Source organism: Macrosteles quadrilineatus, unplaced genomic scaffold, assembly GCF_028750875.1.
Source record: "Macrosteles quadrilineatus isolate MER2022 unplaced genomic scaffold, UCM_ALF_1.0 Scaffold_6__1_contigs__length_79288215, whole genome shotgun sequence".
NCBI classification, from domain to species: Eukaryota; Metazoa; Arthropoda; class Insecta; order Hemiptera; family Cicadellidae; genus Macrosteles; species Macrosteles quadrilineatus.
In genome coordinates this window covers 3,868,230-3,888,104 of record NW_026542599.1, presented here as the reverse complement: position 1 = coordinate 3,888,104, position 19,875 = coordinate 3,868,230, and the positions used below count along the sequence as shown (strand labels likewise).

Here is a 19,875-nt window from a genome sequence, read left to right as displayed (position 1 = left end):
GACTCCTATTTATTTAACCAAATAGTAAACACAAACCATGAAATTAACCCTAAAATAATATAAACAAAATGTTGTCTACCCCAGCGATCAGTGTGGACGTACGTAAACTAGACGCAAAAAACAAGCTTCAAAATTGACAATGGGATGAAAAGTCTACTAGAATATTTAACAACAATCAAATCAATTTGACAGTATGTTGATGACAATGTTGATGATGTAGATCAGACATATTGTTGATTAGAGTCAAACAACCAATAACCGACCAGAGTCAACACTTTGTACTGAGGTCAAGTGGACCGAGCTTTACATTTGAATGACCTTTCATCAGAGAGAGTCACTGACGACCAATTAGTGACACACTGCAACATTCAGTGGCCGAGTAGACCAAGTGGCTCTCAGTGAATTAGAACGGACAAATCATTGAATGACGCTCTGAAATATGTTGTAGTGATAAGGAACTCGTATACTGTAACTGTAATTCTGTATGTTTGTTTTTGACAGAGATGAAAATGATGTGATTTGTATTTACATTGTATACCTTAGGATTTTTTTTCTTGTTTTTTCATAAACTTTTAAACAGGAATTAATAGTTTTAGTAGTTGTTGTGACAAAAATATTACCCTTCATGTTACATAAGTAAATTATCTGTTTTGTTTAACTATTTAGAATAAGAAAGGCCTTAAGCCCATTAGGTAGCAGTAAGGCAAATAGAATCCATACTACTGAATGTATTCAATGTACTATTTCTGTTTAAACCCAACTAGAATGTCAAGTCACATTACATTAATACTCAATTACTTACTGGCATGTATAAAGCTTAGAAATCCGTACATTTTATCACTTGAAATAACTATGGGACATTAAATCGTGGTGATCAGAAATTTATATCAGTGAGTTTAACGTTACTAGAAAAAATCGATGATATAGCAAGGGGTTTCTCTGTTAAATCCCCTTTTCAGCCATCTTCTAAACCGAGTTTTACGATTAAGGTGTATTTTTAAAGCTAATGATAGGGAACAGCTGCGAATGGTATTTAAAAGGGTAATTTGTTCAGGGCTTCACCCCCTATTTCAATATTTTTCATTAGGCTACTCTTTTAACAACTACTGTGACCTACCGCAGTTTAGGTAAATCAGTATTTATATTTATTTTTAGATCTAAAATTTAACATAAAAATTTGTGTGGTAGTATTTAGCTAATAATTGTTCAAAACCAACAAAACATAAAAAGTTTTGGGGCAAATTAAACTGCACGATTCGTGCATGAATCATCTCATATGTTATTATTGAAGTAATAGTATATCATGTTACTAGCCCGGTAAGTAGTGTTTTACCGTGCGAATACAGTAAATCTTACCGGGTGAGTAACTCACGATACTTTACATCAGACTAGTTAGTACATTTTAAACTCATAGCGAAATTAATTTAGGACGTAATATAAATTTTAATATTTTAAATTTTAGAAAATAAAATAGGCCGCTGCAATTAGCCTTTTTATTTCATCAGCCTACTAAGTGCACGGTAAAAGTTCATTACATTACTTTTCCGTGTGTAGGCACGGCAAAGGGCAACTTTCTAGCCTATCAATACGAAAGGAAAATTACCTCTTCCTGTGTAGTTAGTATGATGTAAACATTATTATTTGGACATACAAATCATTTGTTTTCGTATATTTCCTTGCAAGTTGAACCATTGTCTACGTTAATAAAATCATTGTGTTGTTGCTTTTGCGTTTTTATTTTCTTTAACTAATTGTATCAATACGAGGGTTTTATGTTTTGTGGGATGGTTATCATTATGTACCATAGGAATGATTTGTGTAATGAACGTATAAGAAAGATGGGACAAGACATCGCTAGTTAATCAAGGGGGTTCTGTTTGAAGACGTGACTTACATACGTGGGGAGTCCTAACGAGGGAGAGAAAAAGTTGGACTTTATTCTTTAGTAAAAAAATTAATATCTTTTAAACCATAGTACCTTATAAATAAAACAAAAATTGTAGGCATTAAATGCATTAATATGTACTTAGCCTACTTGTATGTAGCTTTTTATTAGTAATCTTTGAAGGTTACCTGTTCGATGCTGAGAAAAGCCAAGCTGTCAATAAAGGTATAAAACTGGACTCAGCAGTCCTTAATCACTAGGTGTGAAACAAATTATACTTTTCTAAGAATTGGCTAATCATAGCTAATAAAAAAAATGTCACCTCATCCATTCAAATCACATCTTCGAAAATACGCACCCTTGCATGTTGAAACAATATTTAGAATTTTTTAATGATTCAATTAGAAATTTTTGTTTTTAATTTTACTTATAAATATGAAAATATTTAGCCTGTTATGAAAATTCGTTAATCATTTTTACGACTGTTACAGGTTTTATGACATTAGTAATTGAATTGTATTCTTTTGAGATGAAAGAAGAATCCATGCGACGTCTATACTCATCAGTGATCAAATTTAAATTATGTTAGTCGTATTAAATTTATGCGTAACATAGCTGGACAATGCTTTTATTTTGAAATGAAAAGATAGGATTGTGTTTATTTAAGGATGTTATAATTTTACTAATGCTATCAGCGATGCGATGAGAATTAATTTTGATTATCTCGTGGCCAATTTAGACGACAGTCCCTGATGAGCAATTAGTCAATTACTAAATCAGTAGAATTGACAGACTGGTCTACATTAGGTTTGTGCTTGTTTGAGGATTTATGTTCATGACTGTCTGTCACTGTCTTTTGCGTGAAGTAAATCAGCTATCCATTACTTTTATAAAAAAAGGAAATGTCAGTCTGTCTGAGTGTGGGAAAACATAAAGCAACAGCCCCGAGGATACATATAGAAATATTACCGCTTCGATTTTGAACTTGGACTCTGTCCCTTGGGCTTTCAAAGTTCTGAGTTGAGAGAGTTTTTTTTTTTTTTTTGTAAACATTGATTGGTATCCATGGCAACAAAGAGCAAACTCATAATGTTTAAATGTTAAGAAACAGAACTTCCAAATGCACTTCATTTCACAATTTCACACAGTTAATTTAAACAAATTTAATACTGAAATAATCACATGGAATAAGTCATTGATAAAAGAAATAAATTCGTCATTGATGAAAAATAAGTTAGATTCTATAATCGTTGCTGTATCAAAATTAGCTGTTACCCTAAGTTTTATGAGAATTAATCTTAAGATGGTTTTTGGAAACAGTAATAAAATACCATACCGCAGCGAACGTGCAGACTAAATGATTTGCCTGGATATATTTTCACTAAAATCCCTCCCTAAAAATGTTAGAAAATTACACTATAACAAGTTTGGAGCTACCTGTATTGTGATAAGCATTCCGTTTACAGTACAAACTACAATTTGCATACTGACACCGTTCCAAGGCACGGGTATAGCGGCTAATTTAGCTTATAGTAATGACTACAGGGTGTTTATGGTAAATTTATTCTTACTAATATGACAATTTAAAGCAGGTTAATAATTTTTTATTTGTCATTAAAAGTATGTCTAGTATTTTAATAAAGTAATGCAACTTCGTCTTACGTTCAAGAATATAGAAAACAGTATAAACATAGTTTAAAGGAAGTTGAAGAACAGATTATAAAATCTGAGCACCTTGGAGATAATTTGTTGGAACAATGAATTCCAAAGACGTCTTCGTAGTAAAACGAATTACAAAGACACGGCAATAAACCTCCCTCGGAACTGAGGTCGCATTTTTCCGACGACTTTCATAATCACTTTACAACTTTGTCTTATTCCACGTTTTGTGGCCCGAATAATTTTAGAAATTGTTTTTGTTATGCCGTGTTTTCTCTTAAATCTAATTTCTTAATATTTTATATCGGTTATGCAGTGTTATGTAATGCATAAAGATAATAGAGTTAAAAAGTGTAAGAAGTACTATTTTATTTTGTAAAAATTATAAATAATTGTCCAGGTTATTTGTTTAAGTCCAGTATTTAGTAGTAGGCTTCACTCCTTTTGATTTAAACCAATTTTTCAGCTGTCTTTTAAAAACATGTTGGGTGTGTTTGGGATGGAATAAACTATATTGGACGATGGTTTTTAATTTTAAAATAAAAATTTTAAATGCATTTAGACACGACCCACAATATCTATTGATGAGGTGAAATTAAAGTGACTATTCCTATTGGACTTATAATAAATGAGTTTAGGTTAGCCATTAGTTATTCCTATCAAATGTACCAAATACAAAAAAAAACATGAAATTTTTAAGTGGTGTTCCTGTGGTAAATGTCTAAGAATAGTTATTTAGTATATCATAGTTATTGAGAATAATCGTTTATAATGCCATAATACCATTAACAGGTAATTTACGTTTCAATTTTACACTTTTACACGCCCAAAAGTAAAGATGCTTTACTTAACATTACAAAATCCTTATTATGTATCTTGTATTATTTATAGTAGGTATAATTTTAAGTACTTAAAACTATAGGATCGTTGTTTCCTTAAATGGTGCATGCATAAGTTTTTACTATGCATATAAATATCGATAAAGATTGTAAAGAGAAGACAGCGATATAAATTTATACCGATAACGATTCTCATATCTCAAAGTTTACTCTTGGATCTATTGACAAGTTTGTAACTTTTATCGTGTCGAGATACGTTGGTTGTCTGCCTCCAGTTTTGAAAAAAATCCAAGTATGAGGAAATCATCAGGTTTATGGTTATAAGAAAAAAAATCTAGATGTTTTCAAACTAATAAAATGTATTTTCTTCAAACTGAAATTTAATAGTTTTACACATACAGATAAACAGAATACATTGAGGTGTATGAAATCTTTTATTTTAACGTGTTCATTGTCTAGCTAACGGAATCGTAGCACATGTTCAACACTTTCTTATCATACGCTTATTTTCTGTTATTAAGGAATATAGTAGTCCAATATTGTAAAAGTAAGGCCACAACTTTTTTTTCTCAATAAATTAAACAACACCTTCCTAAAGACCCAAAACAACCATGTCCCGACAGATTGACAAAGTAACAAATACAAGATTGGAAGGAGTTGAAACTGGTTACTCAAACCATAGATATCAAGAAAAGACATACCCCACAGTAAATAGGGTTCATGGATATATTATCTGCTCGGTACCATTTAGACCTGGCTACTATGAGTAATCAAAAGGGGGTAGATGAGTCACGTCTGCCAAGCTAAGGATGGATATCCCACCCCCTTATGAACTCAGCCATCTAAACTATCTCAGGTAATCGACCATCTCTTGTATCCTGTACATTAGTTTATTAGGAATATATTTCACGCTTGTAAATTGTTGACGTGTGTGGTAGGAAGTAATGCCCTATAGTGTGTATTATAATTATCTTAAGTATTTAAATCAAATATATAAAAAAATATTTGGTAGCTTTTAACAAAACAAACTTATAATTGACTACCAAATAAAAAGGTTTTGACGTTTAAAAGATAAGAAATAATACTACCTTTATATTTATTCTATTACTTAGAACCAAATTAAAAACGTTTGACAAATTAATAAATTTGAACAGGTTATGAATAACTCAAAGAAATATACTGGAAAACAATTAATTCATCTCACATTTCTTCTCCTGTAATTTCCTATCACTTAAGCTCAATGACTCCTCGCATTACAATAATGTCAAAATATTTTTTTTTTCATTTTGTTTGGAATTTATTATGTAGTCTTGAAACTGAGTAATCAACAAACATAGGAAAATAAACTTCTCTGATAAGAGTTATTGGTCACATTTTACTTTTGGAAACATGATTTGATGTACACTTTTAAATAGTTTTAAACACTTTAAAACTATATTATTTTATAACGCACACAATCCACATAATGAAACAAAGCAGAAGAGATTACCATATATGTTTACATGTAAAAACTGTAATTCACTCTGTGATCATGTGATCAGCAAACCAATATTAGAGTCTTATCTTACCGTAAAACAACCATTGGCAATAACTTGAGATAAATTTATTTCCAATGATGTACAGATTTATTACTTTATGTGTTGGAATAGTTATCCAATCATTCTTTAGAACGGTAACCTTTACTTTGACATAAAATTTATATAATATTTACGTGACATTTAGTAAAAGATCACAGTATGTGACAAGAAGACAGCGTTACGTAACTTAAAACATAGCGGAGGGATGTCACCACTTTTTGCAAACATGACTGACATAGTCTACGTCTTCAACATCTTGTGCTTAAAAGCGTAGCCAGGTGTTAATTATTCGATAGTAATAAAACATCCAATTTAACAAGTTTGTAATGTTGGGTTTTGATCCATTAACTGTACAAATCACAGTAAATTTTTCAGTTTCGTTTTACAATTCATTTTAACATTTTCTTGGTTCTTTTACGAATAAAGACTTTGTTAATATTTTATTTTATTGTGTTTTATTATATAAATATTTTACTAACCACTCACATTGCAGTTTTGACTGCTGTTACTAATTTTTATGTTAAAGCAAGCAAACATGATTGTCAATAATTGCTATCAATATTTAAATTGACTTCAAAATATTATAAATTATCATAAGAGTATTGGTGACATCCAAAATGAGCTTTTTAATGGGTAATCATTAGTATTTGTAGTTAGTATAAATTGTTAACTTCTAACATGTTAAAGCATTTTCTCTCAAAATATATTAATATGGGTTCAAATTTTTTTATCATTTTATAATATTGGTGTTTTTGCTCTAGGTTTTAAATAAAAAAACAATATACTTGTTACACAGTTACAACGTAAATATATTCGTTTGCAATCAACAAGCCTGTATACCCTACAAATATACCCGTTACAAGCCAATGTTTAAATACAGTACACCCTTGGTGTTTTGTATGTCAACTTATAAGAAAGATGGGACAAGACATTGCTAGTTAATCAAGGGGGCGGATTCTGTTTGAAGACGTGACTTACATACGTGGGGAGTCCTAACGATGTTGGGGGGGGGGGGGGGTAAAGTTGATTCAAAGCAAGCTTTAAGGACAGATAATTTTAGGAAAAGAAAATGAGAAATATTTGCGGTATTTAGTAGTTTTAAGTTAGTTATTATATATAACTGTCCGAAGGAATCACAACTAGGTATATTAAACTGTCTGCCTGGTCAATATTGAATAAAATTTTAACGCATCCAACATATCCTTACTGTCTTTTCTTGTAAGGAATATACTTATTAATAAGACTTTACTAATGAATAAAATTGTGTCAAACACTTACATTCGTATAAAATATTGAGGAAAAAAGTTCTCCGGAAGTTATGAGTACAATTGCTTGTTTATTATACTCAGACAGTTATTGTTGGAAGGGTAGGAAATGTTAGTTTTGTATTAAATATATTTTGACTTTCAGCGGTGTAAATATTACAGCTGTTATAATGTATTATTCCATGAAATGGTATATTATCTCAATCAGGACTAAAGTGATTATTTTGTACCTGAGCTCAAGTTTTACGATCTAGGCAAAGCCAAGGTTGAAAAATGAGCGAGGGTTGAAAAGACACTTTTTGCACGTGTGGTGAACTATATTTCTTGTCATATTGCACCATTTTTGAACAAAATATGTTACAAAACTAAATTTGTTTTCATTTTAAACAAATCTCAAAACTACTTATAGGCCTAACTTGTTTTCAATCTAATTTGCTAATGGAAACAAAGAGCTGTTAAGTAAATGATTCAATCGTTTCGTCTATAGGGATTGTGTTAGTGAACATTATACCATCGATGTGTTGAATTATTTAAAATAAGGCATCGATATGCTTAAATCGATTAAACAATTGATACATACTTTCAATAAATACAATTGATACATTCTTTTAATACATACGATTGGTTACAATTTGAATTTACAACGGAGTTGACAACAGCTGATTTTTACACTCTTGGAGCTAAAAAGGTTTTACTCCCTAGAGAGTAAAAATGCTCCTTTAGAACCGCAACGCACGCATTAAAACGGCTGTTTTTGTTACAGTATGACGAATAAAAGTTTAATTGAGACAAACAAAATTAATCAAATAGTTTAGTTAATAAAAACAAACATAAGGCATAAACCTAAATAATAATACGTAATAACAGCTGATATAAATAAACAGCTGTAGCTTGAAATACATTACAATGTAGCGAATAGTAGACGGTGGTAGAAGCGTGATGTGATGAAGGGTTAAGAGGTAGGCTGCAATATAACAACCACTACAGATTGATGTGGCTTTGGTGGCTAAATGTGAGAGACTCTCAATAGACAGGGATAATTAACCATAACGAAATGTCAACTTGTTGTGTCACCGTAATATCCGTAACATAAATAGACCTTACGGTGTAAACATTAGGTTTAACTGTGAATTTTACAGTAATATAACATTCAAAGCTATTTCTTTGGTTGAAGCCAATTTTTCGCTGTTAAATTATAAATGATTACATTTATAGGTACAATTTTTGGATATCGAAATAAGTGCCAGTTTATACCAGATGTAAAGGGGGAGATAATTCAGTTAGAAAATCTTAAATATCTAAATACAAAATTTATAGTCATGAAAAGAGTTTTTTGTATGCTTTTTATGTTAACACTAGCTGTAACCCGCGGGCTTTGCCCCGTTTAACTTCTTAATTTTCAAGATTATCTCGTTCGCATGGCTCAATCACGTCCTGGTTGAAGTTTGTTCGCTACGCTCACTCACCTTTAGGTTGGAGCTCGTTCGCTACGCTCACTCACCTTTAGGTTGGAGCTCGTTCGCTACGCTCACTCACCTTTAGGTTGGAGCTCGTTCGCTGCGCTCACTTGCCTTCAGGTTAGCTCGTTCGCTACGCTAACTCGCCTCCAGGTTGAAGTTCGTTCGCTACGCTCACTCACCTTTTGGTTGCAAATTAGCTGTTGTCATAAATGTAAAAGAAATAATAGTGCTGCACCCTGTTGGTAATTTTTGTAACTTTAATGCTAATGAACATCACAGAACAGAACCAACTTGTTTAATTGAAACAGCTGTTAAGATTCAATAATTTCATTTCTCATAAGGTTAACATGGGAAACTCCAGAGCCACTGGGGCGGAGCCCGAAAGGATTTTTGAAATAAGAATATGCCTATATGTTAATCGGGAATGTGCGCTATCATCATGCCAAATTTCAGCCCAATCCGACCAGTATTTTTCGCGTTCACTTGTCACAAACATACATCCATACATCCATCCATACATCCATACATCCAAACTTTCTCATTTATAATATTAGTAGGATAATAACCAAATCATAATATTTAAATCATGTTTAAACTATCTTCATGTGGTAAAATAGTCGAATTTTTTAAATTTTGTGTCATATAATTTTTAAATTTATTTATAAATATAGATGACGTTTGCAGAGGTTCGATAATTTAATCGTTCAACTTTTTATTTAAGCCAACATTGTGAAATAAACACGATATAAATATACACTTTAATAGCCTGAACGAAACATTTCTTCAATTGAATTTTAAAAAAAGCTTAATTCTTAAAAAGCCACGGATTACTTACCCATTTTTCGACTTAATTCAATAAATTACAGGAAAAACTGACTGATTTATTTAATTCAATTTATCTAAATATACAATAATTTGGTCACAGAATTATAACACTCTATTTATACTACATAGTTCATTCTAATAATTTTTATATCAACTACTTCTTACCATACTAGAAATATACTTTCACACTTACTAAATACACGCTGATACGAATTTTCATACTATAAAAAGTGTGCCAAGTTATGTCTGAACATATTGAGGAAATTCAAGCGATGTTGTAGATCAGACATATTGTTGATTAGAGTCAAACAACCAATAACCGTCCAGTAGAGTCAACACTTTGTACTGAGGTCAAGTGGACCGAGCTTTACATTTGAATGACCTTTCATCAGCGAGAGTCACTGACAAGCAATTAGTGACACACTGCAACATTCAGTGACCAAGTGGCTCTCAGTGAATTGAAGACCGGACAATCGAATGTACGGCGCTTGGAATGATAGGTGAGTAAAGTAGATATGCTTAATAATAACTGTTATTCATGTATTTCCTTTAAATGCTGTAATGTTTAAGTAATAAATAGAAATAACGTATTTTTACGTATAGTGTTGACATTAAGATAAAAATTTATTCAAGGTGGCATATTATGGGGTTTAGTACGATTTTCAATAGAACAGTTTCTTTTTCTGTGAAATATATATTTAGTTTGATATCGATCGGTATAATTAATTCATTTTTGTTATTTTTCATTTCAGTTTTTGATATTATTGGTTTGGTGTAATGTTTAATCACACGCATTTGATTTGAAATAAATGGTTTAATAAGGTTCAATGGTCACTTTTCATTTGTTTCAAACTTAATATTTTATCAATTTACTTTCAAGTTAGCTGTTGACATATCATAACCAAACCCATCTGAGGTTTGCATTCAATAAGTGTTACAAGGAAGTTATTGTTTTGAAGTTAAAATAATTGTTTTTATTAAATTTTTTATAGCTTATAACCCATATTTTTACTATAATTAACACTCTTCTTTAACTTTTGTTTAGTTTAATATACGTTTTCATATACAAACAAACTTCAAATTTTACTCTTTTAAAGACACATTTTATGTTGTAAAGTTACATTTAATTATTTATTTATTTCCAACCCAGACTACACACAACTTTTCTAGAATTACAATATGTTACGAAAAGGAAGAAAAATTACTTTTAAATGGTGATTAAGTTTAAGTATTAAGTTATTAAGTATTAAGTAATATATTTTGCTAGTAACTGGTAATTATGTTAATCATAATATTCCATACAAACAAGCATCAGTTAATTTTGAAAAGGGCCATGTGGTCCCAAATTTACTTCTATAAGTAAGTATTTCCATTCATTCATAGATTCACGAGTGATTAACCATAGCAAAGCACTCTAGTTAGCTAATGGCGGTCAAGATCAAGAGACACTCGTGAATACATCGTTCCTCTGATTAATTAAGCTAATAATCATCATAAAGTATGTGGTATTTTGACTTTTTATCAAGGAATCCCAATTTAAAATAGTTTTTGACTCATTTTATACTCCTTTTAATAAAGCATTTTATTGACCAATAGTGCTAATTTCGTAATGATAATTCATTGACCCAATTAAGCATGATAACGTACAACTTGTTTATAAACATTTTTGCTCTTTACTTATAAGTGAATGTTTTAATTTGTGTATCTATATGATTGGGTGTCTAATTTCTATTAAGTCTTAGGAAGTTTGTCTTGACGTGCTTGGAAGGAAGCCGATAAGTTTTGGCTGGTCACTTTGAGTTTGTTTACTGTTGAGGAATTTTGAAGCTGTGTTAAGCTCTGAGTAAACTTGAGGTTTGTTGATATTATCAGCAGCCTTATTTTTAGTAAGTTAATTCGGGTCGTCAGAATAATAAATCTTTATAAAATAACAAAGTACTTTTTTCTTCTATATGTTTTAGTACAAATATTAATTTGTTTTTGTAAATTAGTGTGTTATTGTTTACTTTATATCAGGGAGTAAAGTAAACATCCTATACTATTAGTGTAAGACTTAAATCTCTTTTGCACGAAAACATTTCATTTACAAATACAACTATAGCTTAAATCCTTTTTAGTTCGTGTACCATCCAGATAGAATAGTATAGCAGTAAATTAAAGGTTAAAATAGGTCAATAACCTCTTTAAAAACCCAAACATTCAATCAAAAGTAATAAAAAGTTTAACTAGCTGACTCACCAACCACGTGTAGGTATCCAAACTGAGTCTTGGCAGTGACTGTATTTATCTGACACATGTATCGTCCTTTGTCCTCCTCCTGAACGTTGCTGATGTGAAGGAACCACGTCCTGTGTTTGTCGTGTGTCACCGAGATCCTGGGGTTCCTCGTGATCACGTGACTGTGGACTGTCAAGATGGCCGACTGCTCAAAGTGCATCCAGGCTACCTGCAAATAGAAAGTCATTTGTAGACTTTGGAGCTTTGTAGTGCCTAGAGAGGTCGTTGTCCCCTTTAGAGAGGTTTCTGGAAGGTATTCAAGTGCGATATCTATTGCGATTTGTAGAAACATTTCTACAGGTATATTAAAATGAAAGCTGCCCGTGAGTCAATTGGCATCCGTTTCTTCCACGTCTGTCTGTGTGGTTTTGTATTTATAGTCACTCATTACCAATTATTAATTTTGAAATAAACCTGTGATGAGTGTGTTGCTAGCCTAGTGGTTAGCGTTTTAGACTTTAGTGAGGAAGGAAAGGGGTCAATTCCATGCACCCCACAAAACTATAATGGGTTTTCCTTAAAGGTTTACCTAACTACAGTGGAACATTTATAAGAAGACCCTCGATAACAAGTCACCCTTGATAACAAGTGTAATTATCCCCTTTAATTTATTTTACCCTTAATCACATGTTATACAAACCTCAATAAGGAGTCAACCTTGATAACAAGTCTTATTTAATGATCCCCATGAAAGTCTTCTTATCAAGGTTCTACTGTATAAAAATGCAACTTATGTAGGAGCAAAAAAGACTTTAAGTTGTTAATAAGACTGGACTGGTATTTCAAAATTGCAAACAAATCTTTTATCGTCTACAGCCGAGTGGTTAAGGTTCTCGCCTTCAAAATTGAAGGTCGCTGTTTCGATTCCAAGCGATATCGTATCCAGACCCAGATGAGATGCCTTTGTCATTTGACTATAAATTAGTTATTCTATCTAACATAAAGGTCAGCGTTGAATAGTAGGAAGACCTGGTTTTGACTGTCCCCATTAAAAACCCAAAAAGGCATTGACGATGAAAGCAAAAATAAAATAAAATGAAGAAACAAATAAAATAAACATGAATAATGATGGCCTTAAAAATAGTTTGCAACGCTGTTAGAAAATTTAATTTTAATTAAAATTAACCTATACTAAACTGAACCTTCAGCTGTACATATATTTTAATAGAAGAACCGACTCAGTATGATGTAGCGGATCATGAACCTTGAGTGTAGTAACCATAGTAACTAGTTATAACATGTGATCGGGCGGAAAATGACCGAGTCAAATACTCATCAGTGTCTTCCATTATCGGATACGAAGTTTACTCTTGTTATAAGATTATGTTTGGCATCATAGAGGGTATGAAAGTGTTTATAATAACCATCCCATCACCTATCATCACCTTTCAGCTAACTTTGTCACTCTGAACTTAACAAGAAACTAATACCACTTTGTGTTTAACTTCCATCCTTTCCTGTTGAACAAACTTGTCATTGATTAAAATACTTGATTAATGATATTCATTGTGTTTACCTAAAAGTTAAAAAGGAATAGAAACCGAACATAAATGTATCCGGTTTTGGTAAATAAAAAGATTTTGGTATAATCACAAACTCCACGATGTCTCAATTTACAATTTATATTTTTACTCAGTTTTTGATACTATGATGTAAAAAGGATACCACAGTTGAGAAAGTTCCGTTTTTCAGATGTGATAGCGTAAACATGTTGTTTGTGCAACAAATTACATACTGAATTTCCAACAGCAAATAACTTTTTTAGAGGCTTAACTGCTTCGATTTTTATTTTGAAACTGGCTACGACTTTAACACTGAATACCGAAAGTAAGTATAAAAATAAAATCTACAAAATCATTACGAGAAACATATTTTTACAAGTATTTTGAATAAGTAAGTGAGTAAAAATGTATCACGTAATTTTAAAGAGATACATTTTTGTCTGTTTATAGTTCTATTTTCCAATAAATGTATCAATAGAAAAATATATTGAATAAAAAAAAGTAAAGACAGTTTTAAAATAGCAACCGTAGTAAAAATTCCTTTCTTTTTTTCGTCGTTATCCTTTTCTTTCCTTCAAGGTAAAATTTCACTTTGATTCAAAGAATATAGAAGTATGTTTTCAAGTAAAGTCAATACTATTCTATCATTTTCTGATTTCGCTTTTGTAAAATTGTTTACGTCAGTTATTTTTTTGGTGCAGCCATATTTTCTATATTATTTTTCAATGCGTAGCATTTTTAAATGGCTGCCTTAGTAAAAGCTATTTTAAAGAATTTATTCTTCAAAACTGTATTAGAAAAGCATTAAACTTGCATATATAGCATTATATTAAGCATTAATACTTGTTACAATTTTCGGGTTATTTAATGATTCTTTACTGCAATTTTGTAGGTAGACATGTCTGGAAAGTTAATAGTTGTGTCTTCGATGACTTGGTAGGGATGTTAAAGCAGATCGATTGGTGTCAGAAACCAATCAGAGACCAATTTGTCTTATAACTCATTACCAAGGAAGTTTAGTGATGCATTGCTAGGCTGAATGTTCATATCCGATCGTTTACATTTGCTTCAGTAAGGGTACATGCGTTTTATCGGGAACAAAGACAGAATAGATTTATCTTAAATTTAATTGAATAAGCTGGTTTATGTTGTCGACACCTCTAATTTTTTTTTGTATAACAAACCCACGATTTTGAACACGAATAACTGGAGTAGACCTATGGTAAAATTATTGGCCTATTGAATAGAATATCAATTCAGTAATACAGATTAAGTTCCAAATTTAATCAAGAAACACATGAAGTTGAAAGAACTGCTTCAATCAAAATATAAAAAATAAAATTGTCTTTAAAGTTAATAACAAACAATATATAACAAAAATATACATTGGTACGGAATACAGGCAATTATTGATGACCAATATTTTTGGCTAGTCAATAACAAAACTGATACCACTGCTAGGTGAAAAACATTGATGTTATGGTTTATGTAGCCATTTCAATTAAAGTATTAAAGTATTTAGGTATAAAGTAAAAAATTCATGGGAAATGTATGAAAACCGTCTTACGGATAATCAAAAATAGAAAACAATATAACTGATTTTCTTTAAAAATTTAGAAACCGATTCGAACAGTTCTTGTCTTTACATCCTTCATACACTCATTGTACTCGAGCCCAATAACACGGAAGGTTATAACTCAAGGAGAAACTTCCGGTGGTAGATCATTGTTGCAAACCGGAAGTGACTGCGGGCTTTAGGTCAACAAGTTATTACCTAAAATTGTTTTTAGTATGAACAATACACTATGCTGATGTTTTCAGTCGTTTTATGATGGATATATTTAGTTTGAAAGTTATGTTTTTGAAATCTGGGTACTGAGTTAGGTAATAACACGTCATGTATTCTAATATTAGAGCACTCGATTACTTTTAAAATGCTTTTTGGGTTATACATTTATTTTACAGTATTAAGAGACGAATCTGTAAAAAAACCTAAAACAACTGCTGCATTGTATAACTGATTTAAATTGTGCTTGAGATCCCAAATGTTTATTTATCTCTACCAGATAGTAAAACCAAACCAGCAATAAATAGTACCTATTGGAAATATGTTTTTTTTTTCAAATTAAGTATTTGTACAAAATACGAAAGCGGTTGATCAAAATTAAAAAAATACTACACAAACTCCATTTAAGTTTACCGCGACGTTTGTAAGTAAACCAACTTAATTATACCTTTACAGACCTCATGTCTGTTAAAGACAATATTAAGGTTCTTTTGATTTCCGTAGAGACATTAATTTATTCTCTTCTCGAGCAAGAAAAAAAAAATCAGAATATCGATAATTGTGTAAATTATAGAAAACTGAATTAATATGCAGCTTATTAAAAAAAACTATATTAAAATAGTTAGGAGGTTTCTACACTCAAAAGTTATATGATAATACTGTACAAAACCGGGAAAACGTAGGCCTACAGTCACTTTTCATGATTAAGTATAGAAAATGAGAATCAAAAATTTAACTTACAAAACCAGAAACAAACGATTATAAATAAAATCAAACTATTGTGATTTAATATTGTTATAAAAATATGACGTTTACGATTTGAACTGATCAGCCTTTTAAAAAATACAAAAAAAAATTTATGCATGAAATAAAAAAAAAAAACATGTAGCCTATAATTAAAATTTAATCGACTTACAAGATTAAAGGAAATTGAAAACCACAAGGGAAATGAAATTGAATTGGAGTTAATATTTAATACGACCGCTCAATAAGAAGCTTAATTAGAAAGCAATAACTAGAGGGAGTCAGTCTTTCAATTATCTTAATTCGGATTAATTTCATTTCAACTATCTGATATCCGTCTTATAGCCCTCTCTTTTACATTTACAAATTATATTTTTCCAACCCATTTACTATAATACCTTGTGAATGTGAAAGTAGGGCGTTACTGATAACTCTGCTATTAAAATAATGTTAATATTTTATTTCAAAAAAAATACAAATCGAAAATTAGTTTATACATTTTCATTTCCATTGCTATAACCGATAATATTACGAATACCAAAAAAGGTTGCTAAAATTCATCGAAAGTTAAGTTTGACATATTCATAAATATCTTCAAACACATCTTGTATTACGTGCATGGGTCTATAGTATAAATATAAAATTATAAACCATTCCTATAGTACATAATTAACAGTTATTGAATCGTTTCCAATTTTGAGAAAGTGGTAGGTATATGCTTTATATTTCTGTAACATTAACAAAACCATAACTTATAAGAAACCGTATTAGTTCCATCTTTAGAATATTAGGCTGTTTATACAGCTATCTATCGGGATAAATTAGGCTAAGTAAATCTTTTGAAACTTCTTGCTATCTAACATTTTTACCACTATCCCAAATGGTAAAAACTCGTGTATAATGAAGTGGAAAACCTTATTGTACGACATTTCAAGAAAAACTAAAATTTGGATCATAATTTTGGTAATGGAAAAGGCCTACCTTGAAAGTTTTTAAAGAATTGTCGAAACATCAGAAAGGAAATATTAGGGTATATTTTGGTGCCAAAAAACTGTCTCCGACGTAGAACTGTGACGCCAGTGCTGTCAAACTGTGAATTTCTCGTGATCTACGATACGGACGAATGCTTTACGAGATAAGACTTTGTTTACAACCAAACCTGAACACTTTGTGGCTTTTGTTAGAAACAAAAGAGGGAAAAAGTCTTTCACTTATCACGAATCAAAAGTGTGATTTTTTGGTCTGCTTTCGATTTGTAAAGATCTTATCGAACTTTTAATAAGGGAGCCGAATTGTGGACAGTTGTGATTACCCGAAAATAACTATGATTCGTACCTAAACCCGTAACTTAAATGATTCGTTTATTTTATCTATTGATCTTAGAATGTTATGTGGTACTAAATAAGACTTACAACCTTATAGACAGGAAAAGAAACCACCCTCAGGACGTAAACTTATTCTGCTACTCTCCAAAAAATAAAAATTGTTTGTATATTTTTAACTTAATTAAAATTGCAAAAACTTTACTTCAGCTTCACAAACCAAGGAATAAAATACTAACAGTTGAAATAAAAGATTGCTCCCCTCTTTTTTTAGTTTTTTTCCTATTGGTAAATTACGTTCAGTTTTTAAATATATGCAATTGCTAAGGCAAAACCTAAGTTAATTAGTTGATTGTTATTTTTTTATATTAAAGATATGAAAAAAACTAGCCATACTCATGGATACAAAATTTAAAACATATAAATGCAATTTCTATTTAATATAATACGTATAAGGTATTCTTCTAGATAGATAATCGTATTATAAGATTAAAATTGACTCAAGAAGATTGTCATTTTCTCTTTCTATTCCCTAGAGTCAACGGAATACAAAGAATGTCATTGGTTAGTTAATAATGCAATCGTTGGCTTTAATTAAAGAGTAATTACCAAAAGGGATCACTTTTAATTATCTTAATTAATTCGTTTTACAATTTGTGAGAAATTAGGAGTGTGTTGATCCTTAATACCAACCAATATCAAAATCAAGGTTATCGATATCATCAATATCTATATCAAAGCAACTTACTCCAAATCGTCAATATTGTTTGGTTTATCTAAAATCTGTAACTATATGTTATGTATTGGAGACTGAAATAACCTATAAATACATAGTAATTTAGTTTTCCTAATATCGCGTGTAACACTCGGTGGGGCACACGGAAGATTTCTCAGGTGCCGTTTGACGTCACTAACTGCTGCGTCTGAAGAAACAGACAATTTTATAATTTTCTATTATTAAATTAAACTGTCATAACCTAACCAAACTAACCAAAAGTGCTGATAATGGAAAAATTGATTAAAGGTTTACTAATCTAAAAAATAGTTTTGTTCATAAAATAAAATAAAATATAATTGCATAAAATTCAATTTTATATTTTTTAGATTATAAAATTAAACTGTTATAACCTAACCAAACCAACCAAACTTGCTGATATGAAAAAAATGTTGATAAAAAGTTAGTGCCGCCGGCGGGATTCAAACCCGGAACTTTCGGATTATAAGCCCGCAACGCTATCCACTGCACCACCGAGGCCGATGGCTCCAATCCGTATCGTTGCGGTATTGGTGTTCCCTCAAAGTGACGTCAGCAGTTAGTGACGTCAAACGGCACCTGCAAAATCTTCCCGTGTGCCGTTTCGTGTAACACTTGGTACATTGAAAAAATGCAACATTAACACCAAGTGAACTTAAGGCAATACAAATACAATGTCAAGCTATTCAACATAATGTTTTATGTTATCATTTTGTATCTTTAATGCATTCATTTACTCAGATAAGAAATCGTTTGAAAAAATTGCTTAAAGTTAACTCGTTTTATCCTATTTGTTTAACCTATCAGAACAAAATCGCAAATTTGCTTTTGAATTCCTTACCAGTCAGATTAATAGAAAAGAATAACTTCACATATTTCACAGCATAAGATTAAATAAACGATTTTTGCAAATATATCAATTTTGACATAAAATTAATGGAGAGATTGGATTGAGAATAAAAATAGACGAATTTTCTTTTAAAAGAATACTGTACTAATTTTCATCCGTTTACCTTACGAGATATAAAAATTGTAGACTCGTGGATAACGGAAGAACATTTAAATCCAACTATAAGGTTTTAGCAAGAAGAATGCATTGGAACGTAGCTTAAACCCAAACCCCATAAAAAATATGTCTTATTCAATTACAAGAAGAACATGAGGCTAAAGTTCTCCTTTTTAAAAATTATCAGGAAAACTGAGACTTAATTTAAGAGACTTTCGTTGAAATAAGCAAGCAATAAGCACGATTGAGATTTGCATGTATCACCTATTACCTATGTGTAGTTCTGTTTTTTACAGTAGATTTAGAAACCCACATCATTGTCTAAAGTATTCTTGTCTCGACACGGGCACTAATTTTGGAACTAATTTTATAAAATTTTATGATGAAATAATGTTGCATTAAGAGCGGGAAGACATAAGCTCGTACAACAATAAGTCAAATTTAACACCTTTGCTATGCGACTTTAGCGACTATTTACGTAATGGTAATGAAATTTTGTTTGCAATATAAAATAAATGCATGCATCATATTATACAAAATAGTTAAAATTCAACTGAGCACAGAAATATCTAGAAATACAATTGTATTTTAGAAAGGTAAACAAGGCATCACGAAATGTCAGTGACATTCGATACGCCACTGACCGAATGATTACTCATTGGTTAGCCGATATTAGCTCTGTCTGCTGTCAAATGGTTAATTATTCTCTGCAAGGTGGTTTTGATAATGTGGACACTGATTTTGCCATTAAAAATCCAAACAAGATGTCAAAGTCGACTAAAACAAGTAACCGAAAAAGAGAAGTATGTATGAATGTAGGCACTATTTAGTTAAACTACTTATTATTACAGTTGATTCCTCGTCATTAGTAAAATGATCGAGAATTTTTTTTCCTTGAACTTTTACAAAAATAATTTGTTTTATTATGAAAACATTTCCTCAAAACTGTTACGATGCATTTGATAACAAATGAG

At 30.9% G+C, this 19,875-nt stretch overlaps 1 protein-coding gene across 3 annotated transcripts in view; it reads right to left on the bottom strand.

Moving 5' to 3' along the window:
• LOC128996176 (neurotrimin-like) overlaps positions 1-19,875 on the bottom strand; it is a 356,524-nt gene that overhangs the window by 53,948 nt on the left and 282,701 nt on the right. For all 3 annotated transcript variants that reach the window (XM_054421314.1, XM_054421313.1, XM_054421315.1), the window contains one exon: positions 11,749-11,956. In XM_054421314.1, coding sequence (XP_054277289.1) covers positions 11,749-11,956 — 208 coding nt within the window. The remainder of the gene's footprint in view (positions 1-11,748; positions 11,957-19,875) is intronic.